The sequence below is a fragment of the Oculina patagonica genome, chromosome 6 (assembly GCF_052425735.1).
Source record: "Oculina patagonica isolate OP01 chromosome 6, crgOcupat, whole genome shotgun sequence".
NCBI lineage: Eukaryota > Metazoa > Cnidaria > Anthozoa > Scleractinia > Oculinidae > Oculina > Oculina patagonica.
In genome coordinates this window covers 31,433,037-31,458,268 of record NC_135763.1, presented here as the reverse complement: position 1 = coordinate 31,458,268, position 25,232 = coordinate 31,433,037, and the positions used below count along the sequence as shown (strand labels likewise).

Here is a 25,232-nt window from a genome sequence, read left to right as displayed (position 1 = left end):
AAGTAAGCAAATGAGTCACAATTTGGTTGCTTCATGGTACCTAATGGATACTGCAAATTTTATCTGGCTTTAGAATATTTCACTAATTTTAACATTATAGCTGTTCTTATAAATTGTACGCAGCATACAACACATAAGAATTAATGAAATTGGTATTGCATATTGCTTGCAATCACGATTTTAACGTCTATACTTTAGAATTACAGTACCACCAGTTTCAGCATTACCAATCCAAATTCAAATTATTACATTGCTTTTTAACTCCACTACCTCCCCCAAGGTCAACCAAAGATCTTATGATATACAGTAATTAGACAACTACATGTAAGTCCTGTGTAGTCGAGGGCTCAAAATATTTGGACACTTACAGGTCATGTTAACCGGCCAAAGAGATTTTAGCTTGGTCACATGTGGTTTCTTACCAGCCAAAACATTGAAAATAGCAATTTTAAACTCCCATTCATTTCTGCTGTTACTGTTTTGGCTGCATATTCTTAAAAAGATCACTTCATAATGCCCTTGTTACATCTAAAAAGATGTGAAAGAGACAGGTCAATCAAGAAGTTGTTTTCTGAAGTACACTGTAAATACGTTAACATTTAAAATATAAACTTTGCTCATTTGCAGCTTTTCTTGATTTCAATTTACATGTAATTTACTAGTCTCTTTAAAATAGCATCATGAAGACATCCAAACATCAAGCTGGATAATCTTAATCCTTCCTGTTTTCTTTTGATGTCCTTGTCCACATTCTGTTTTTGTGTCTGTGGGCCTCTGCAAATTCTGAAACTCATGTTAACCCTGAAAAAAGTCAAATGCCACAGATTAAATTAAAATTGATTAATTTGCATGAATATCAATAATTTATAAAACAAAACACTTAACGCAAGCTTGTATAAAGTGAAGCAAAACTACTGGATACGAAAGGATACCTTATATATTTAACAGAGATGTATCAGCACAGACTATTTTTTTTCACTGATAACTGCGAAGTCAACTACAGAAAAAAAACCCGGTAACTCGAACTCGGATAACTCGAACAACCTTGCTAACTCGAACTCACTTCCATTTCCCTTGGATTTGACCCCACTTTTCAGTCATTTTTACTCGGTTAACTCGAAATCGGATAACTCGAAAACCCCGCTAACTCGAACTAAATTTTGTTTCCCTTGAACAAAATTTGGGTCAAACTTTTTACCCTGATAACTCGAATTCCGGAACTTGCAACTCGCAACGGTTGCCCATTGATTATAGCAATGAACAGATCATGTATTTGACAGTCATTTTCCACTCTTAAAAAAAGAATGTGTGGTCGCTTTAGAGTTTCTGGCAAGATAAGTTCAATTTGCACAGTACTGTATACTGAAGTGCTTAAAAATCAGTAAACTATCAATTATTAACTTGGCAAATAAAATATTCAATCAACCCCGCTAACTCGAAAAACCCCGCTAACTCGACCTCATTTTCGTTTCCCTTCAGAGTTCGAGTTAGCAGGGTTCTACTGTAAATATTTTAATAAACTCAAAGCATCACTGCAAACCCTTACACCCCCTCTTAATTAAAAGGTTTGGCCTTTAAATACTCCCCCTCCCCTCTACCCCTATATATACATGTACATGCATAGGAAAAACATTGCCACATCTTAAAAGCTTTTCTCTTAACAGTAATACTAAGATTTTTAAAGATACTCATTTAATTAATAATAAGTTTGCATGCACAGCTGCATACAGTGTCTAAAATGGCATGAATTTACTCACAAAGATTCCAGTTTTCCAGTAGTCATTAACCTTTGTTGTGTGCATTTTCCAAATTCCACAACAAGATTGTGATTTTTTTATGACAAATATAACATTTACTGTTGACATTCTGAATGAAACCAGCAAAACAGACCTCAAAATCTCAAAATTGTTGACATTGTTATGTAATACACATGAACGCTCAATAGTGAACAGAACTACATGACAAGTGGATTATTTAATATATTTGGGAACGAAAGAGCTAAGTAATGAAGCTGAAGTTTATTTACTCTGACTAAATGAACAGTAATTTTACCTCCATCATGAATATCAATAAACTGCATACACTGAATCGATCTATTTCACTCGGAGTTAACGAAATTCCAGGAGCTTTGTGCAAACAGACATCACTTTCATTCTCATCTCAGCTGCTCTTCCAGCACTGTAAAACAAAATAATCATATCACAAGCATTTAAAAATCGTAAGCTTAATTTTCTTCGAGATTTGTTGAAGTGATATTCTTTGTGAATTCGTTCCTCGAAGGCCCAACAATTATTTGTTTACATAATCAAATCCTCCTATTTGATCAGTAAAACCTGGTAAAACTGAATTTTAACGAATAGTATTTTTCAACATTGTTCATGTCACAAGCAAATGCTTAGTGGCGAAAGCAAGTAAAATGTGCCGTCAATATACTTTGCGTATAAAGTAAGCTAAAGACAAAACTTAGAGATATTAAATGATGGAAACACTGCAGTTTTGTACTTACCTTCAGCAGTTGGCCGCAGTAGGTACACTCGTCTGCTCGTTTTATCTCCGTTCCCTTGTTCTTCGCTATTTCTTTGCCTGTTTTCTCGGCACCTTTCTTGCTATTTTAGTCGCTTTTCTTCGCTACTTTGCTACCAGGTTCGACAGGCGCTTTGCTATACTTTTTCGCCTGATTTCTGTCCGGGTTTTCTGGATCTCTCCCGATCTCTTTCCCGTCGCAAATCGCTTAAACCCTGTTTCCTCGAAGTTAAGTTTACCCTGCTCTCGTTTGTAGTCATCGGCATAACAAAGAGCCAAAATAAATATCTTTGTCTCAAGTTCTAACTTTCAGACTAGCTGAATAGGATTTAAAAATACGAAGTAATTTTGAAAATTTCTTTGCCAAGAGACCTTACACTGCAAAATTATTTCGCGCCAGTACTGCGCGAGTTGTCAAGACCTTTCAAGATCCCGGATGTGCGCAACACCGTACGTACGCCGTACGCGCCCGTGAGGCATGCCGCTAGCCATGATGACCATGAAAACTCGGATGCATAGGTTTCCTATTTTATTTCATGTGTTTTTTTTTTTCATGTGTTTTTTTTATGGGTATGGTACTCCGCTCTGCGGCCCTTACGGGCCGCTAAGGAGCTCCGCTACAAAGATACCAAAAAACTAATAATAGAACTTATATTTAAATATTTCTTCGTGTGCAGCCCTAAACGAGACCACTGTGGCTAAAAATATTGGCGTTTTGCCCGAAATCCCCTAAGCGAGACCAAAAGTCTGAAATTTAATCCCCTAAGCAAGACGACGACTATCCAAGCTCTTTTCCCTGTAACACCTTCCTCACTTGAATGAAATTGTCAAAAAATTGTTTTTACCTGAAAATTGAAAAAATTACGAACCATGGAGAACGTCAAAGGCAAAGTGACTGTTTCTTTGTGTTTTGCCGGGATATAAATGAGTGAAAACAGTATAGTAGTAACACTTTCGAGAATGGAAACTAGTTAATGTTCCCAACCCATGAAGTCAAAACAAGACAACAAGTTCAGTGGGAGAAAAGGGGTAAGGGATGAAGTGCTCGAGTTGCCAATCAGAATCATCAATAGGAATCATGCAGGGTACATGTATCACAGGTTAGTTGGTTGGCAACGAGAGACTGGAATCCTCTCCTTCCTTTCGAAAGCCCTAGTTCCCAAGAACCTGGGGTCCTAATCTCTAGGACCCTTGGGAACAAACACAACCACATGCCCTGGTTCCCAAGAACCTGGGGTCCTAATCTCTAGGACCCTTGGGAACGTTCCCAAGAACCTGGGGTCCTAATCTCTAGGACCCTTGGGAACAAACACAACCACATGCCCTGGTTCCCAAGAACCTGGGGTCCTAATCTCTAGGACCCTTGGGAACAATCACAACAACCAACAACAGCAACACTATAAGGGGAAAGCTGACCCTGTGAGGCTATGGGGCAAAAGGGCGAATGGTACAGAGCACTTAACCCCTCCCGTGGTTTATTAACTATAAGGAAAGACAATGCTTAATTAAGATGGTCTAAAGCTATTGAAGAAGTTCAGAAGAGACAGTAATCGAATAACAGAATGGTCGAGTTAGTGTATGCCAGCTCGACACTAAAGCTAACGGTTACATGTATATCAATATCTAAAAAGCAGACACATTGCTCAAGTCCAACAGCTCTAAGCCTGAGTAAGCATACAAAATGGTAACAATATAAAAAACAATTCTGTAAGCAGGCATGCTGCTTAAGTCCATCAGCTCTAAACGTAAGTTAGCATACAAAATGGAAATAATAATAATTAGTAGAAACTCAGCTGTGTTCTAATGGAAATCCGCGAATCTGATTGGTTCTCCCACTGATTTCTATTCGCCGATAGAAAACAGTCGCGCGCTCGCGTAGCTCTTTAAGCGGTAAATTTTCTTGATTTTTGTCTTCAACGTGCACAATATTGTAGGTTTTGGACTGCAATCCTTTAGAGTTTCTACTAAAATAATTAGACTACTCGCCCTCGTTTTCTATGAGCGATAGTCAACTCGGCTGCGCCTCGTTGACTATTTGCTCATAGAAAACTTGGGCTCGTAGTCTAATTGTTAATTATAACAATGTCTATAAATACGGGCTTGCTTCCTTAGTCCATCAGCTATGGCTTACGTTTGTAAATAATAATAATAATAATAAAATAAACACCCTCAACATAGCCGGATATGTGCGTAGAACTAGAACATTGCCTACATTTTTACAAATACTAAGCTAAAAGGGAACCAAAGAGGGTTGGGTGGGTGGGGATTATTGTGAAAACTCTTCTAGGGAGCTCAGAGAATTTGAAGTAAAACTACTCAATTCTAGATAAAACCGCATGGCCTTGATTGACATAATAGAAAAGGGGCGATGTGATTGGCCAGCCCGAATAGCGCATCACACTCTAGAAGTGAATTTGACCTTTGAATGTAACGCAAGAGTGATAGTCTTGCAGCATATTGCGTGACAGATCTGCATATTTGAATAGAGTGATCTTATGACTTCTCTGAACTCCTTTCATGGTTGTCACATTAACTTTTATTTATATTACATGTAAATTGGCATTTATATTACATATAAATTTGCTTTAATGTTCCCAACCCATGAAGTCAAAACAAGACAACAAGTTCAGTGGGAGAAAAGGCGTAAGGGATGAAGTGCTCGAGTTGCCAATCAGAATCATCAATAGGAATCATGCAGGGTACATGTATCACAGGTTAGTTGGTTGGCAACGAGAGACTGGAATCCTCTCCTTCCTTTCAGAAAGCCCTAGTTCCCAAGAACCTGGGGTCCTAATCTCTAGGACCCTTGGGAACGTTCCCAAGAACCTGGGGTCCTAATCTCTAGGACCCTTGGGAACAAACACAACCACATGCCCTGGTTCCCAAGAACCTGGGGTCCTAATCTCTAGGACCCTTGGGAACAATCACAACAACCAACAACAGCAATACTATTAGGGGAAAGCTGACCCTGTGAGGCTATGGGGCAAAAGGGCGAATGGTACAGAGCACTTCATCCCCACAAATACACGAAGTGTATTCCCCATAGACGAACACCACACAAATATAAAATAGGTTTAAGTTAACATGTAAATAAGTAGTAGTAGCCCTTCGCTCGACTCCTTCTTAGGAGTATAGACCATCAACAGTCTCTTGTCGTAGCATTGTGTCCCGTGCATCCCTCTCTAGCTGGTACCAACTCTGAGATTCATTTTAAGTGATTTTGAATCGCCTTATAATGTGCTGTTAGACAGGATAAACTGTCCCAACTTCATAATCAACGCATCTGTAAATTCCTTACTATCTTGTACAAAAGTCTATTTTTCAATGACTATCCAGCCTATATGAGAAACATGTTCTCGTTCCGTTCTACTTCATACAACCTGCGTGGAAACTATATACTGGAAATGCCCAAACCTAGAACTACAACTTTTGGTCTCCACTCCTTTACTTATCTGGCAACAAAAGAATGGAATTCTCTACCTAATTTTATAAGGCTATGTAACTTATCTGACTTTAAAAGGTACATCTGCAAAGCCAATTCATGAAGCATGTAAATGACAATTTTATAATTAGTTAATATATGTCAATTTTAAATATGTAAATAGTAATTTTTATTTTTATTTTTTTTTTTGTTCTCTATTTTTCATTCTCGGAAATATTAGCTGTCAAGCTACTCTAAATTCGAGTTTAAATAAAGTTTTATTATTATTATTATTATTATTGCCCATGGACTTGATCTCTGCTTTTAGCGAACGTCTCCAGGTGTTCATGGTCGACCTCTCTTTTAACTCCCTTGAGGATTTCAGGACAAAGCTTGCCTTGTGATGGTACAGGAAGGCATCCGTAAGGTGTGACCTAGCCATTTCATACACGTAAAGGAGTATGTAAACAAATCTCTCAGTCAGTTGGTGTCATATTTAGGTCAAGATATTATTTATCATCTAATACTAAGCTTGCTCTGTACTACACCTTAATTTACCCTTATATCACGTACTGTAATTCAGCCTGGTCTTCTACATATGTAACTAATTTAAGTAGAATTTTTCATTTAGAAAAACGTGCTGTGCGGGCTATTACCAACTCAGACTATCGAGAACATTCTGCCCCCTTATTTGCTAAACTGGACATCTTAGATATCTTCCAAGTTAATGCATTGCAAATAGCTAAATTTATGTTTTACTATCACAACCAATTATTGCCCCCGATGTTTCTCAATTTGTTTTCTACTAGTAGTCAAATACACAGTTTCTTTGTGTTTTGCCGGGATATAAATGAGTGAAAACAGTATAGTAGTAACACTTTCGAGAATGGAAACTAGTTATTTGCGCTGTATTACAGATGTATGTTTTTCGTTCGTTCAAGAACACTTTTAAAAAACAAAATGCTTCCAATAATGTAAATATTTATGTTGTCGCATGTTAATTTAATTACCCAATAGAGCCACTAATCTAAGGTCTTCATATTCAAAGATTGGTTGAAGAAAAGTTAGTGTCGTACAGCGAGTGGGGCCGCCTGCCTGCTACATTTATGTTGTGTCTTGTCATGGTTAGTGGTTGTACTCTAGATCTAGATGGAGCGGTCCGGGTTCGAGCCCTGGCCCGGGTCATTGTGTTCTGTTCTCGGGCAAGACACTTTTCTCCTACGGGTATATTATTTACGATATTTCCAGATCGTGCCTGCTTTCAGGGCAGTTCGACATCTGACACATCAACTTCTTATGATTTCGGCCAAAACAATTCGCGTTACCTAATTGAAAAAACAATCATTAAATTAAACGGTATAAAGGTAATGCGAAATTTATTTTGTAGATATTGATCGACTTTCCACTATAAGGACCACTGGTCGGGAAAGCAGATGTGAATACAGGGCTTTGCAGTTGCATTGTACCGTCTGTTACCATCTGGTTTCTTTGGATTTCTAAGCACTTTTAAAAACACCAAACTCGTGATGCCGATTAAGACTTACATTGTTTTCGGCCTCTTTCTTTTGATAAAAGTTTCCGATGCCCGAGAAACTGGTTCAGAGAGTGAGAGGGCCAGGGAGTGAAGTAAGCGAAACACATTGCAGTTCTCTGATTGGTTCTTTGTACATTTATTGATTTAGGCGATAAACAACACATTTCCAATTGCAAAAGTGTACAAATATACTAATATACAGAGCACTGAAATTGTAACTCTTATAGGGGGGAGGGGGGGGAGCCTCGAGCCAAGTGGCCCATACTGCCGGAGCTTATCCCGGTTTCTGTAGCATTAAGAGGCTAGGAATATTTTTACTCCCCCCCCCCTGAATGGGATACTAAACCATCGCAGGGTACCCCCCCCCCCAGCATTATGTCGCCGATAACCATTTGTACCCCTGGGTGGAGAGAGGCACTATGAGAGTAAAGTGTCTTGCCCAAGAACACAACACAATAACCCCGGGCAGGCCCCGAACCCGGACCGCTCGATCCGGAGTCCGGCGCACTAACCTTTAGGCCACCGCTCTTATAGAAGTTCGTGATGCCACATTTACATGCCACATTTACATACCGAAGCGATGCATCCAGATCAACGTTCAGAGAAAGATCAAATCATTTAGGTTTCAATGGAATTCGAAGATTTAGCTGTAATGCCAGTCTTGCAAGGTTTGCGTATGACTTATTAAATGGTCTTTAAGTCCTCCAACTTTAACTGGAAGTGCCAACGTCAAGATTCCTTGCATAGCTTTCGCGGAAAAAATGATGATAAACAATTAAATTTGCACTATTAAGGCCAGTTTACCATATTGGACACCTGTAAAAATAAGCGAAGTACAAAATAAGATTAATGCAGCTCTTCATAGAGAACTCTTGTCAGGATTATGCCAAGTATAAAGACTGGTTTTCAATAGCGACGGAATCGGAGTCAGAGATGTCATCAGAAGCGCAGTGCGTTTCGATCTAGTGAAAACCGACGGAAGCGTGAGCAGAGTTCCGATTCCGCTTATGACTCCGTCGCTTGTGATCCAGTGAAAACAAGATTGTCGGAGACGCAAGCAGGAAGCGAAAGAGCAAACAAGTCACAATGCTTGTTCACGCGTCCTCCGAGTGCTTTCTTTCTGAAGACAGCTTAGCACTGAAAAACTTGCCCTCCCCCTCACTGAGATATCAAGTCCGATCTGCCTTTGAAGCGCTTGGTTTTAGGAGTTGCTGTATAAACAAAACAACAGAAAGGAGAGTCACTTGCGACATGCATGGCCGCCGGAAATTAATGAAAACATCTCAGTAGCAATTATTTCTGCTATAAATTGCGGCCGGTTCACCTTCATGAATACGCAAACATTCACATTAACACTTCTCGTAAAACCTCAACTGTTTAGATTAATTTAAGTAACAGGATGACGTGACAACCCTTAGGCGGCCATTTTGATGTCGTTTAGCGCGAAACTCCGAATTTCAAAATAGTGGACTGTAGATGCTATCGAGTTGAAAATCTTCAAAAACATCTATATTAAGGACGTCTTATAGCCGGGCAGTGAAGAAAAAAAATTATCAGGGATCTCGCGATTTTTAGAATTTTGATGATGTCATGTGAAAACCAAGAATTGATTCCTTAAAACGCTGGAAGCTCGTTATGTCAAACAATCACCAGAACGTTTTAAATATTTTATGCTTGTTCATTCTCGCCACATGACCTATAAAGTCAATTTGCCTTTTTTAATAACGTTAAAGAAAAGATTTCATAGTCCTTCCAGTTGCCAAGTATAAACGCCTATATAAACAGGCCCTTAGTTACGTCGTAGATGTGACCGCAGCCAATGTTTACAACAATGTGTGCTATATTCAAAGCTGTGAATCTAATTATGGTAATTCGATTTGTTCCAACGCACGGGACACAAAGCTGAGAACAATAACATGTAATTACTTGTACAAAGAACTTTAACAAAAAATTCTCATAAATATCTCGTTAATTGTCGGCTTCCTTGTTCGCAGTTCATGCATACTCTCAAATAAATACATACATAATGATTGCAAGGGTCCAGCGCGACCTTAAGCTATTTAGATTAACCTTTATCTTTTGTAATTACAGATTTATGCCGCCACCTGAAGTTTGGCACCCCAGTCCATGGTTTTGCGCTTGAAGGTCACTTGTAGAGGCAAGTATTATTCATATCAGATTGCTGGAATTGGTATCAACTCCCCCGAACTTGTGTTTAACAAGCTTCCAACTCCGCTGTCAGTGTCTGTTGGACAAGAGTTTCAAATATGGAATGGACAAGACTTGACTGACTGCACCGAGAACAATAACAGCGGGGAGACCTGCGCTGATGTCTATGCGTGGTACGCCTGAGGAGTGCATACACGTGCAACTGCCAAAATTTTAACGCTTTTATTTTAATTGGGAAACAAAGCCGGAAATAGCGCACGAGTAAACGATGGACTTAGAACAGTCGTTTAATTGAGGGGGTGGGGGTGGGGAATCCAGGAGTTAAAGGTCTAATTTTCCTTTTCCTGCTCCGGTTTCTGGTAGAAACTGCTACAGCGTTTCGCTAAAAAAACATGATTTCTTTTCAATAAATCCAGTCGATTTTACAGCAAGGCGCCCAAAAGTGTGACCACCTTTAATAAATTCACATTCTTTCGTGCAACCTCCATCCAATCAGAAGCCAAGGACAGGTTCTAGTTGACTTCTGATTGGATTAAATCTGCACTGAAGAATGTGAATAAATTAAAAGTGGTCACACTTTTGGGCGCCTTGATGTAATAATAAAATCATGAAGTTGCAAAGGCGAACGTTCAAAAAGACTAGTCTTTATCTCTTCTGTATTTTAGTGTTTGTAAAGTAGTAGTGAAACGTTCTTTGCTTCAGCCAAATCTTAAAAAACTGAACTGTTCCACGACCAGTTGCTATGATTTCAGTTCTTTTTTGGGTAAAACGCAGTTCAGCCTTTTGAAACTATAACTTTTTTTCTTTTTATCCGTTACACTATTCTGGCAACGGAAGTCGTTACGGTTTACATAGGGCTTTCCACAAGTTGCTCGAGATTTCCCAAAAAGTTGCCCGTTATTTCTCAAAAAGTTGCTCAAAAGTTGCTCCAAAAATCCCAAAAAGTTGCTTCTGATAATAAAAGTTGCTCGAAAGTTGCTCCAAAAAATCCAAAACGTTGCTTCTAATCAAGAGAATTTCTCTAAATATATGCTAATTTCCCTTTGAAGGTAACATTTCTAAGTAGTTTTATGCAATTTACAGCAAAAGAAGTATCTTAATAACATATTAAGGGGAAAATTTGTTAAATAACAAAGATTTCCTTTAACTGAGAAAAATCGTGAAGATATCGATGACGTCAAGTTTGATGACGAGTTTTGTAATGTTTTAATGCAGAATGAGCCGAAAGTTGAAACGTCTTCAGATGTTTCTCGAAAATCTTCGGAAAACTTCATTAATCTTCGGAAACGTTCGTATTGTCTTTGAACAACACTCGGATAATCTTCGGAGATCTTCGGTCTCGAAATTGCTCAAAATGCAACAAGTTGCTCGAGAGGAAAAAAGTTGCTCGAAGGGGAAAAAGTTGCTCGAAACAAGAAAAGTTGCCAAAAAGTTGCCGAGCAACTTGTGGAAAGCCCTAGGTTTACAGCAAAACAGTTGCTGTCTATGTAAAGGATTTTTTATCTTTATGCTTGTAATCATTTAATTATTAACTTGCCAATATAAACTGATGTTAAGCTTAGCACTGCTGTTAGCAAAGTATATTTCACTTATAAATGTAGTTTAATCGAGGAGCGTCTATAAATTGTTTACACTACAGTTTTATTACTACGGTATGACTGGAAAATATAGCTGTTAAAAATAAAGGTAAGTAGCGTCCAGGCCAAGTGGCCCATACAGCCGGAGCTTATCCCGGTTTCCGTAGCATTAAGCTACTTAGAGTATTGCTTCTCCACCCTGGATGGGATGCTAGTCCATCGCAGGGTTACCCCCCAGCAGTAAATTCGCCGGTACCCATTTATGCACTTGAGTGGGGGGAGACACTGTGAGAGTAAAGTGTTTTGCCCAAGAACACAACGCAGCGCCCAGGCCAGGGCTTGAACCCGGGCCGTTCGACTCAGAGCAGAGCGCGCTAACCATTAGGCCACCGCTCCTCCCACCAAAAAAATAGATCTAGGAATAATTTTAAGAAGAAATAGGCCAGGTATCTGTTTATCTCAAACAACTTTATACCTAATCACTATTCACTAATCACAACCACGCCTTTTGTACTCTTATTTTTTTTCTTAGATTTGCTAGTAAACGTTAGTGCTAACATTGATGTATCTATTTATTATTTTTTTCTTCGTATACATGTATTTATCTTTTACTTTATTGTATCTCATTTCATTCCCTTTTTGTATTTAATAAAGTTATTAAAATAAAAAGAATAATTAAATAAAACCGTTTAAAGGTAAAGCGAAATTTATTTTGTCTATATTAACTTTCTACAAAAAATACCACTGATATCAAGTTACACGACACGCTAACATGTTTTGAAAATGTTTACGTGAATAACAGGGCTCCCGTAGCTGCATTTTACCGTCTGCTACCGTTTAGTTTCTTTTGATTCCTAAGCACTTAAACACCAAACTTGTGATGCCGTTTGAAACTTACATTGTTTCTACAGCCCGAGAAACTGCTTCAGCGGGTGAAAGGGTAGGGGTGAAGTAGGCGAAACACATAGGACCCACATAGCAGTTCTCTGATTGATTCTTTGTACATTTGTTTCAGTCGATGAGTAACTCATTTCCAGTCACAAAACTGTACAAAAACAATGACACGACTCAATAGAGATTAGATAGCTATAGGGCCAGCGTGCACGCTATGTTATAATTCCGTTTTTAGAAACACTACGACTATTTTTTTAAGTTCTCCGAAATTTGCCTTGCCTTGCGTTACAGGTGACGTCATTTTCATCTCTCATTGATCATCAATCTCGTTCCCAGAGCCTGCGTTCCCCTTGACCAGAACCAGGAAATTCTGGTTCCGGTTTGATCGTGCGCGTGCGCCGCGTGCGTAAAACGAACAGGTTTTCAACAGCCAATCAGATTCAGACGCCTTTGTAGCGGGCTTTCAGAATAGCCCAGAGGTCCCGATCCCTGGCGCAGACCAGAAGGATCGCGGTCTCTGGGGACGAGATTGATTGATCATAAGACTCAACCAATGCGCGGGCGAAAATTTTGTGACGACTAGTAAAATGCGAATAGCCAATGGATTTTTACACTGAATAATTGATTCCTTAAAACGCTGAAAACTCCTTAAGTCAAACAATCACCAGCACGTTTTAAATATTTTATGCCAGTTCATTCTCGCCACATGATCTATAAAGTCAAGGTGAATTTTTTTAATAAGGTTAAAGAAGTAATTTCTCACTCCTACCAGTTCCCAAGTATGAACGCCTGGCCTTTCTCAGAGATAATTTTGCCGTTTGTGGTTGTTCTTTGTGAAGTTTGGCTACACAGTATTACGCTAGCGAACCAAGGTTTGTAAACGATATTAGTGCATGATATATGCCATTAATGTAGTTAAGAGCTTGTGGTGTAACTACCAACATAAAGCTTCTGATTACAGTAGAAACCCGGTAACTCGAACTCGGATAACTCAAACAACCCCGCTAACTCGAACTAACTTCTATTTCCCTTGGACCCACTTTTCAGTCATTTTTACTTGGTTAACTCGAAAACCCTGCTAACTCGAACTGTTTTTCGTTTCCCTTCAGAGTTCGAGTTACCGGGGTTCAACTGTAGTTTCAAAACAAACTTTGGACAGCAATAATAAGCAAAGGTTTAGATATACATAGGCAAGTAAACATATACGATAATGGCGTCATATGCTCCGAAACGTCGCTCGTTTTTATCGTTAATTTTTACTTGACAGCAATAATGACGGCAAAAGAAACGCGGTTTCACACCAAAGAAAGTAAAGTTAATTCTTTTCCAAGAGATATTAGCATTGAGACTACTTACACACATCTGAGATCGAGGTTGGAGATACTGCAAATATTTCGCAAGTTGATTTGGAAGCTTAATAAAACCCTAACCTTACAGAAGCAATTTGCAAATTGCTTCAAATGATCTCATGCGTACGACCAGGTAGATTTTGAGAAGAGAGAAGGGCTAATTCGCAGAGGTTTCAAGCGAACTTATGAAATAAGAGTTTATCATAAAATGCTTCATTGCTAAGAAGCTAAGAGAACCACTCTAACCAAAACAACATATCACAAGACAAAACAAAACATTATCCATCTTTAGAAAGGTATTTCACTTTTTCTTGGTCTCGGAAAAATACCTTGGTTAGCATACTTTATGCAGGAAAAAAATTAAATTTAGAGACCGATATAACCTACTAGTTACTTTCTAATTATAAAAATGCAAAATCACAAAATCTGAGATTTATTTCTTAACTGCATGTCTTCTACACCTGCCTTTAAATTTTATATTACTTGCATACAGAGCAAAAATACTATTATTGAGTTCACGCCATAGTCCCTGTTTAAACATCTGGAACTTAGTTAAGTCGCATTTACTACAGCTATCTTAGAAGACGTCTTAGAACACAGGAGCACAGTACAGAATAATTAGACTTCCCTATTTAATGACTACTTTACAAAAAGATACAGACAGTTACATTTGGTTGTAATATTGTTACTTAAAACAGAAATAAGAAATTACATAAAGAAGAATCAACCATGAGGAAACTCAGAAAAAAAAAACCCGAGCCCCAGATGGGATTCGAACTCACGACACTGCGTAATAAATAGCTGTGGATTACATCATTGGTTTTTCTTGGCCGTGCAAAATAAAAACAACTCGATGAATGCGGGGGTACATCTGAAGGCCGTTTACCCACCGAATAACTTGGGTAAATGCAAATACCTCGTTCGCGTTTTAAGCAATTCAAAACTCCCTGCTTATTACACGAATTTATTTTTTGAGGTGTTTTGTAAATTTTTGGGTGATTTTTGGCGATGTTTGGGAGGAGATATTATAAGTTTTTCTCAAAGGATTAGTAAAATTTAGAGAAATAAGAAATATTGAAGATTTGATGTGATTTTAAAATTAGAATTTGAAGTTTAAAATTAGAAGACGTACCCGAGACAGTCCCCGTGACAACATGGGTTGCTCTTGCGTGGGGGTCAACTGTCTGGTGGTGTTCCAATTTTTTTATCCATTCCTAAAACCTCCTAAATTTCCCCGCCTTAAGTGAATTACTTGTACACTGCATGCGTAAAAGAAGAAAGTTATTTTTTTTCATGTAAGTCGCCCGACAAAAAAGAATCACGACAAATGTACGTTTAAGTTGTTTAGCAATTTTTTTGTTTAAGATTAACCTTTATCTTCTGTAATAACAGATTTGTGCCGCCACCTTAAGTTTGCCACCCCAGTCCAAGGCTTTGCGCTTGAAGGTCACGTGGTGAAAAACCTTTCCATAGGAATATACGCATCTTGTAAACATCTGTGCTTATTAGAGAACCATTGCGTCTCATTCAACCTTGGCCCACCCATCAAGGACAGAATGGTGTGTGAACTGAGTGATTCTGACATCCCAAAACATCCTGAAGATCTCAAACCACGAGAAGGCTTCGTCTACAGGGGCACAGAGGTGAGATAGAACTTACGTACGCATTTAAGTGGGTTCAAAATCAAGGAAAATGTTTAATTATGTTTGTTATGTCTTTTTCTATCAGAACGCGTGCTCCAGTAACCCTTGCCCCCACAACGCAACATGCCTGAATGGATTCACAGACGAGAGATACTTATGTAAGTGTCAGGCTGGATATACGGGAAGACAATGCGAGAAAGGTAAAATATGTGAAACTATCCAGGTTATCACATAGTGCAATGAATAAAAGTCTGATTTGATGTCACGCAAAAAAGTCGGATGTCATGCTACAATATAACGCAATAAAAAATAAAATTTCGTAGTTGTTCAATTGAGCAAATCTACGAAGAAAATTTGTTGTTTGCATCCTTGGCCAGTGAATTCATAAACCAAAAAGTAAGCCGCAGTTGGATAAAATTATTTTCACGCACAATGTGCCAGCTACTTTTATTTACCGTATTTTCTCAATTAAACGCCCCGGCGTTTATTTCAAACTTGGCCTGGTGGACCCGGCGTTTATTCGAAGCCGGCGTTTAATCGGGCCCGGCGTTTATTAACGAAGTGAAACTTTCTGTAATTTTTTCAAGTTCATTTATTATTACCTTTCCTCCGATAAGTGTTTGCAAGACAATCTTTGTAGGCTTTTATTTAATCAAATACATTGAAGTAGGAAAAAAATAAGCGTTATTTACCGGCTTAGGGTCGGTCCATGTAGTGGAAAATGTGACCTCGACCTTGAAAATGCATTTTCAAGACCTCGGTCACAGTTTTTCACTATACCGACCTCCCAGCCGGCAAATAACATATAATCACTGTAAGATTCGGAAGGCGAAAAACAGTTCGGGAACGCTTTATTAATCTCTATTGTTGTTCGTGATGTCAAATTTTGCAGATTTGTCGCACAGTTTATTGGCTCAGAAATCTCGTTGGTTAATACTTTCTAGTTTTCTGGGTTTTCAAAGCCAGGCAGCCAATGACTGAGAATTCTTGGCGGCATCGTTACAGCATGATAAAGATATGGTTAGTTGAAAACAATACTGTTGTAGATATTTTCTGTAACGGGAGCTGAAAAATTGCTATGCTCCAAAACATAATTTCACACGGCAAAAGTAAAGGCTTGGCCATGCAGGAGAGCTTCCCGGAAATAATTAATATTAGTATATACACACTCAGTGATCTTGGTGTTTCAAGCAATCTGATTGGTTCGCTATCTCGGGCTAATGAGCATTATTCACTCCCTACGGAGTGAATAATGCTTGATCCAAACTGCAACAAAATGGCCGGCGTAAACTCGCGTTTCGCCGGCGTTTCTGAATCGCAAATACTAAGAATACAAGAAGATGCTGAACCAGAAAAGACAAAAAAAGGCTAAGAAATTTGGCCTGATGGTTTTCAAAGTAAGAGAAGACTACATAATTTATTTCGCAATTTGCAGCACAATGTTCACACAACTCGAGTACTAAAACGATAAACAATTGCTTACCGTCAAGTCGCTCTTCGCCCGGCATCGGCAGAAATGAATACCGCAGATTTATCGGCAGCAACATCAAGTGTTATTCAACCAAGATCCTCCACGAATATTCAGGAAAACGTCTTTGTGCAAGAAAACATCCAGTTTTCACCACAGTTCTGCACACATTCAGTATAATCCAAACTTTCAGGTGGATCCTTCGCCAACTGCTCTTTTAATTTTCAATTCAAGTGAACTTCAAAAGCTTTGATTCAACGGTCAAAATGTTTTGCAAGCAGGTTTTTGATTCAGATTGCAGGTTTGAGTGGTGTTAAAGGACCATTTTGCTAGATTGTGACGAGGATTTTATCGAAGATTAACTAGATTTGCCATGTTTGAAGATTCTGTAAACTGTTTCGCGTATGTCGGTTAGTGCCGCTTGTATGTACGTTTTCCACGCATGAATTGAGAGGTCAATTAAATCGACTTTAAATGGTTTCCTTCTGAAAACTTTGAGATCGCTTGCTGTTGAGATCACTTCGTGTGTATATACTAAAACAATTATTCTTTGAAATCGAGGTCGTTGTATTCTCAAATCTGCAACACTTAACAACATGCAAAAAATATAACAGCATAGAGGACTGGTATGTATTTGTTTCAGAGAATTGGAAAAAGATCAGCGATGCTCCCGTTTGCTTTGGAGCTCAAGACGAGACATACGGGACTTTCAACATCAAAGAATGCGGCCTCGTCCACACGTTCAAACTTGTTCACAGGAGTGGTTCCGTGATCTGCTCCTCACTTGCACCATCGTCCTACTGGGGCTGTGACCACTCCAATTATGGAGACAAGAGGCTAGATACCGTCATAACATACCCTAACAAGACTGCGCTGTTGCTTGCCGATTACTTAAGAGATGTCGCTGGTTGTGGACACAAATATTATACATATCAAATTGCTGGAATTGGTGTCAACTCCCCAGAACTTGTGTTCAACAAACTTCCCACCCCGCTGTCAGTGTCTGTTGGACAAGAGTTTCAAATATGGAATGGACAGGACTTGAGTGATTGTTCAGAGAGCAACAACGATGGGCAAACCTGCGCAGATGTCTATGCGTGGTACGCCTGACAGCTGCATACACGAAGTACCAAAATTTTAATGCTTTCACTTTAATCGGGAACGTGAGTAAACGAACGACTTGTTGTATCAGTAACTTGAGAATTAGACACGTTATTAATATAGTTGTCATCATCCGTTTTTTACGGGAGAGGGAAGGGTCCTCTTCTATATTTTATTTATTTGTAAAGTAGTCGTGAAACTTACTTTGTTTTAGTCGATCGCAAAGGAAAGAACTGTTTTTCAACATGTAGCTATAATTTAAGTTATATTTTCAGCACTTTCAACTATAACGTGTTTTGACAGTTGAGGTCTATGTAAAGAATTTTAATCTTTCGGCTCTTAATATTCCACCGTCTGCTACCATTAAGTTCATTCCTAAGCACGTAAACACTGCACTTGAGATGCCGTTTCAGGGTAACATTGTTTCTAGCCCAGTTTCTTTTCAGACAAGCTACCGATGCCTGAGTAATTAGCGCAGCGACTGAAAGCGTCAGAGGATAAAAAGTTGGTGAAACACACAGCAATTTTCTGAGTTTCTTGTTTGTACATTTGTTTCAATAACACATTTCCAATTACACAATTTTAAAAAAAGAATAGAAAACAATGAAATCGACGGCATCAACAATAGTGCTGGTAGGTTGTAGGTTAAATCTCATCTCAGATTTCTAAACTTCAGAGTAACATGTCGCAAGAGGTCGAATACTGAGTCAACCCTCGCCTTGCGGACACCTCGTTATTACGGACAGGAGTTGAAGTCCCGTCGAATAAAGAATTACTAAAAATAACTCTCGCTACTACGGACTTTCTCTTATGGTGGTCCCGAAGGTGTCCGTTATAAAGGGAGTTTACTGTATATAGCACACTAAAATTGGAACTTTAACAGACGTTTGTCATGCCAAATTTCGATAAAGTAAAGTTCCCGTAGTAATGACATTACATTCCTAGTTAGCAGCCTTTTCTAAATCGCTACTTTCTGAGAGTGGCAACTTTTTTTTTTTTTTTTTTTTTTTTGGGGGGGGGGGGGGTGTGGGGATGAGGAGGCGCGCTGATTCGTCGTAAGGAAATAACATTTTATTTTTTTATTAAAACTTTGCGGAAGGAATCAGTTTTTTTTTATACACAGGGAAGGAGAGATTTATGTTATGTCATTACAGAGCAATCTATGACCTTTTGATCACGATTCGTCTAAAACAAAAATGAGATCAGTTCGTTATAGCTCATTTGTTGTTGCCATTGGCCATCGTTTTGTTGATTACCGGGATTTGCTATCAACCGTGAAATTTTATTGCTCGCTAATTTTGGATCTTTACGCTGGTAACGGGACGATCTTATAGCTTACTTCGATTTCATCACGATGACTGAAATATTTAAATGTGGAATTTAGTTTAGCCACTCCTGGTCTTACAACTTTACACTGTCGAAAGCGCTTAGAAAAAATCAAATCATTTGTGTTGCGATGGAATGATAGTGGCGATACTGTGGGGCGAATTTTTTTTTAATAAATTCAGCTGCAGTGCTAGTCCAGCAAGGTTTGAGTTCGACTGATTGGGTCTTCAAATTCTCCAGCTTTAGCTGCAAGTGCCAACGCCACGAAACATACATAGTTTTCGAGGACAAAATGTCGATCGACCATTGAATCCATGCCATTAAGATCGCCTTGCAAGTGCGCAAACAGTCTTGTGGATATCGGTTTACCAGAATGGACACCTGTGAACATAAATGAAGTATAAAATGAGAAATGTAGCTCTTCTGGTTGAACTGCAGGTAACATAACAGTCTTACCATCCTATGTAGCACTGGCAAAGATTCTCATGCGAGGTGGCTTGTTTGATCAACAGATCCACTTGTGTTGTCACGTCAAGATTGTTATGACTGGTAAAGTCGCGACCTATAAAATATACAGATATCAGTGTTCTGTTCAAACGAAATGATTGCTAACATTTAATGTACTTTAGTCAAATGTTGCTGTGAATTAACTACTCTCACAGGCGAAGCCAGAAAACACCGAATCAGCGAGCTTTGTAAAATGCTTTGAAGATGTTTCAAAATCTGATTTTCTTCGACTGGACAAAAGTTGATTATTTTTAAATTCACTTTAATTTTGTGCAGTTTTGACCATCCGTAGAACTGGGACGCTTTTTCTCAGCGCTAATTTCTTTTTCGTGTCGTTTGCATCATTTTTAGCCAATATTTATCACAAGTTAGCTTTGTGGACAGTGAAATCGCGTATTATCTGGTACATTCAATTCATTCCAAATTTTATGAAGTCAATGACAAAAGAAGGTAGCATACCTGTTAATTTGTCTCTGACGCGGTTTACAATGGCGACGGCTTTCTTGTTGAGCGCCTCAGGTTTGGGACCACTTTCGTCTTCTGCAGAGAAAGAAAAATATAAACAGTTGAAGGGACACTGCCATTCATTCTAAACCTGATTTTGCGAAGCTCGCGTTACTGAAATTTGGCAAGGCCAAAACCTAGAAAAAAAAAACAGTAGTTCAGGTTTGAAAGCCAACTGACCAGGACTAAAAATAGTAACTACAATATGGACAAAGAAATAATGCAAACCACTTGTCTCAGAATGGATTTCACGTATACACTTGTTTTACACACTAGGTCGGCTGATTTAGAAAAACGTCGGTTACAGGAAGTGCTCAATTTCCCTGTTTTTGAAAAGCTGAAAAGGCGCCATGAGTTAAGATTCAGCTCTAAAAAGCAGAAAGCTCTTGCCTGTTGGCTGTCATAGTATAACACGTTGGTAAAGAAAACCCTGCGACAATAGTTGAATGAATCGCATCGTTGTGCACTTGAGCTCTGAAGGGCAGGCGTGTGCTATTTAAAGGTCAGATTATTTTACGATAAGGACGCAATTAATCTGCGCCACGTTCAGTCTTTGTTTGTTCTTACCGTAAGATGGCATGTGTTCTGTCGACTGTTTCTTTGTTGTTTTTTCAGGATTCACATCGACACCTTCCAAAAGATCTGGTAAAAAAACGCACTAATCAATGCACAGAAAAATATACAAACAAACAAACAGACAAATAACTTACCCTCCCCTCCCTCAGATATCGTGTCTGATCTGCCCTTGGAGCGCTTGATTTTTGGAGTAGCTGTGAAAACAAATCATCAGTGGTGAGTATCTCTTAGTAGCTGATAACTATCACTTGATGAACGCACAAGGTCTTCGGTCTCAGCTGGTTAAATTTATAGTATATGTATCCGTGCACGCACTTTATACTCCACGCATATATGAAGACAACTTTGCTATCCCTTAATAAAATAAACCGTTAATTATCATCATGGATTTATGCTCTGCAATATAATTCTGAACTGGAAGATACAGATTCACTTTCTTGGTCGTTTGGGAAATGCGCTTTCTGTCGTTTTTGTCCTCAGAACACGCCTTCTCCGCCTTTGCTCGTTTAGCACACGCTTTATCTCTGTCTTCTCGTTGAGGTCACGGCGCATTCTATAGCTTCGCTTATTCAGCTCATGCTTTGCCACGTCCCTCGCATTACCCACCGACGTGTGTAAAACAGCTGAGTTTGTATAAAATCAAATCAGTTTAAGGAAAACTGTCAAGCGCGTTTTTTTAGATGCTACTTACAGTCCATAAGTCTCCAGTTGAGCAAAGGATCATAGACAAACGCTTCAAGTACAGCCATCACGCTGTCCTTGTGAGCCCGTAAAACTCGCATTACGCTCTCACAAGTCATTCGGTAATTTCCATCAATGCCAGTCACCTATACAAGGAAAACGGAAAAACGTTGTCTGTTCATATGGCGCGAGACAAATTGAATTTATAAATAGCACTTTTAAAAACAGATCCTTTACTTTGCTTACATTTTGGGTTTAAGCATTTGTATGTTGATAATTACTATCAATTCAGTTTTTATGTGGTGAACATTACATAGTCGTCGTCCCCGTATTAAACAACAACACCCAAATAAATCTCGATCATAGTCATGAGGCGTTCCGTTTAGGGACAGTAGTCATACCTCCATAGCATTAGTCAATATTCTTGTAAGTCTAAATGGAATTTTCTCCGGAGACTTCTCTCTAGTCATGGCAACCTACAAGAAAAGATTGAAATGAAAACCAGATTGCATTTTAATGATTCTGCATCTGTTTAAACCAAGCCAAAATTTAACAATATGCACTTGAAAAAACATAAATGACACTGAGAATGCATACCTCGAAACAATCACCAAAATCAATGTGAAGGATTTTTCCACTTAAACGATTCAACATCAAGTTGGATGGATGCCTAAGACGAAGAAACGGATATTGTTAAGTACACAGAAAGAAAAAAATCATTAAAGATTGAGAAAACTCGAACGAATTAAAAGCTTTTCGTTCTTCAGAACATCCACTCGAAATGCCATGTTATGGAAACATGTAGCAAACAAATAGTTCATGATTTGTGAAGATACATTGTACCCTTGCCAATCATTTCATTCAGTTGGTGTGTTTCACATATAACGTTAAAAATACCATACATATAAATTAGAGATTGGTATGAACTACTCGGAATCAAAAAGGTATTGCGCTCCTGTGCAACTCATAAAGCATTAAACAGTTGTAAGATGTACACAGAGGGTGGAGTGCCTTCTTTGTACACTTCATGTAACCAGGCACAATTGATCATATTCCTATGTTAATTTCCGCCATAGAAATATTAAATATTGTTGTTAACTAAGGTTTAAAAACCTAGATTAATTTGTCTTTTCTCATTATTGTGGTAGGTCTTTGAACAGGTTTTTATGGTAGTTATTGACGAATGTACCCTAAATGTAAAACAGAACATTTTTTGTAAATTCTGATAAAAATAATATTGTTTCAAAAAAGTGATATTGATATTAATGTGAGAGCAAACGTTTTAATTACTTAAGATTATTATATCTACTTGCAATAAGTTCCATAGCTAAATACAAAATTGCTAAATATAATTATTGATTTCATTAGATAGTATTGTAAATATAACTATGGTAGGCTATCTTGTATTGTCTATTGTTATATCTGTATTTAATAAAGTATGGCAAAAAACTTTCCGTTAAATTTAAGATATCTTGGCTTGCGTTGTTAGCCTACAGTATAGCGCGCAAAGTAAAATAATGCTCGAGGAAATACCGTGAGCTTTCTCACCTGTCTCCCAGGCCCAGCACATATCCCACCATGGACATGACAGCAAGAGATCGAGTGTAGTTAGTTCGACGATCAAACCAAACCTTAAAACAAAGCAAAACAGCTTTATTAAACATGGTTTGTGTTTAAACCCCTAGGCGATTATTGCAAATATTTTCACTAAAGGGTGGATTTTTTTTGAAGGATTGCTTTTTCTGAGGAAATACAGTATTTACAGAGTGGTAAGCCTGTACTATCGCCTTAGGTAAAACTGCAATACACCTGTCCGTAAATTGTTCTTTTAGATTTCAGGTTATCAATCCCGATATTAACTAAGGGACATGCGTTTATTTCACGGTTTTTTTTTACCTCCGAGCTAGGACTTTTAAGCCATAGCAATTTAGCCAGGTCATCGCCATTAGTGTTGGACAGCGCATGTTCAAACACCTCCACTTTCTGCATTAGAGTCAGATGATCATAGTCTGGTGCCATCTGATTGGTCAAAAATAAAAGACAAACGGTAAGACACAATAGCGTGTTAACTAGTTTTAAGGAAAGGCGAGTAAAATACTATCGAGCCTTTGAATTCAATGATATCCTTCGTATACGTACCCTGTATAAGATTTTCAAGATTTCTTCTTCGCGGTCTTGTAAACAATGGCGCGTGTTGAAATATTAAATCTAACTTCATCGTCCTTCAAAATCACCACCAGTCCAGTGTCTACACTTCTGTCGGGGTGACCGAAATCACGGGGAGGCGAATTTTTATAACACACATTCCCTCCTCTTTCACCATATCTTATTTATTTATTTATTTATTTATTTATTTTCAGTTACGTCTTGGCTTGATTTAAGCCGATGTTTTGTGGCTGACAACTCCTTTCCCCTGACGTGGCTAGCGATAAAAGTTACGTTACGTGATGAGATTTTACCACTAAATAAATATTCATTTCACTTTCTATGTTTGGAGCACAGAGTCTAAAGAGAAAGTAAGAATTCTTTTAACGAACGTACTCTTAGCATGATGCGATGTTCGATGTTAAGTAGAATCTTTTTCTTTTCCCTGTAGTCGCGGATAAGAGCGTGGAGTGTGTCATAGTGAGCTGGCGAGGCACCCAACCAATCAGACCTGAGTTTGTTGACAGTGGGATAACTGCGTAACGCTGAATTCTAAAAACAAAGAAAAAATATTTTGATCACTTTAACCTTTTCACTCCTAATCGCGCATTCAGGCGCTATTTGGAGGTGCAGTCATTGATTCACTTGTGACGTCATCAATAAGCACGTCAGTGGAATTTTGTGATAAGAATCTGACAGAGCTTGGATCGACCTTTCTACGAGACTGTTCATTTTGAATATCGGTTGCATTCTGACAGAGCTAATCAAAGAAAAGCACAATCCATTTTTGGTGCAAAATCGTTGCTTAAACAGGCCAGTACACCTGTAATTGGTCAAGGTCCCCTTTTCAGTGTTTGCAATGATAACGTCAAAACTTTTTTGGCCAAAAGAAAGATATGAAGAGTAGAAAGTAACGAGAATAAAAAAATTTGGAACGGTTCAGCAAAAAAAAAAAAAAAACAAGTCCAAATTTTGGCTTATGCGCATGCACCAAAGTAAAATATTGCACGTTTTTACACAGAATCTTTATCAAAATGTTGCTGAAGTGTAAAAAAAGTGCTTCTTTAGCAAAGTTGAGGTAAATTCAAGACCATAAAACCAAAATTTCAGTTTAGCGGTTAAAAAAAGCGTTTTTTGGGGAAAATTTGGGTGTCAAAGGGTTAACAGCGCGTGAAATAAACCAAACAGCTAAACACAAACAAGAGAACGTAACATGACAACTTCACGTCGATTGAAGTGTGTACCCATGTTTCGTGGTCGTTAATTATCCATAAATTCATGTTATTATTAAATTTCTTTGATAAAATGTGTGACAATTTCCATTTGTTTATCATCCAAGAATGAACTTCCTTCACACTCTTTTATAACCACACACAAGGAACGCCAAATTTGGACGGCATATAAAGATTCAAGACGTGTGCTGGTCTATGTCATTACCTCGCGTCGGAATGATATAGTCCGTCCGGATTAAACCGTAGATAGCTAAGTTGCTTCGCATTCGCAGCTCGCTCACTGTGCACTTTTACAATAGTTTAAACAATGCAACGAGTATTTTTTTCTTTTTTTGCACGAAAACGCGAGATTAAAGTTCGTTACACAGTTCGCTCAAAAGTAAGTCCCTCGCGTCACGATCCGCGTGTCTCAAGACTTGAAAATTTCGACTGAGAATCAAGTCTCGGGTCTCGAGTCAAAAGATGAACAAATGATTACTTAAGAGATATTGTTGGCTGTAGAGGCAGATATTATTCATATAAGATTGCTGGGATTGGTGTCAACTCCCCAGAACTTGTGTACAACAAACTTTCCACCCTGCT

The 25,232-nt window shown here is 38.5% G+C and overlaps 3 protein-coding genes across 3 annotated transcripts in view; 2 read left to right on the top strand and 1 right to left on the bottom strand.

Moving 5' to 3' along the window:
* Window positions 1–25,232, top strand: part of LOC144658280 (uncharacterized) — a 39,225-nt gene that overhangs the window by 13,812 nt on the left and 181 nt on the right. The gene's annotated exons all lie outside the window — the stretch shown is intronic.
* On the top strand, window positions 12,900–17,688 carry LOC144658030 (uncharacterized). Its single transcript, XM_078518358.1, has 4 exons — window positions 12,900–12,990; window positions 14,860–15,110; window positions 15,196–15,310; window positions 17,222–17,688. The coding sequence occupies exons 1-4, from the start codon at window positions 12,900–12,902 to the stop codon at window positions 17,686–17,688; spliced, it is 924 nt and encodes a 307-aa protein (XP_078374484.1).
* On the bottom strand, window positions 19,976–24,684 carry LOC144658364 (serine/threonine-protein kinase mTOR-like). The gene is made up of 9 exons (XM_078518789.1): window positions 24,584–24,684; window positions 23,815–24,006; window positions 23,170–23,292; window positions 22,822–22,904; window positions 21,871–21,943; window positions 21,675–21,749; window positions 20,727–20,786; window positions 20,584–20,658; window positions 19,976–20,052 (listed from the first exon to the last, which is right to left on the bottom strand). The coding sequence occupies exons 2-8, from the start codon at window positions 23,821–23,823 to the stop codon at window positions 20,635–20,637; spliced, it is 447 nt and encodes a 148-aa protein (XP_078374915.1). The 5' UTR covers window positions 23,824–24,006; window positions 24,584–24,684; the 3' UTR covers window positions 19,976–20,052; window positions 20,584–20,634.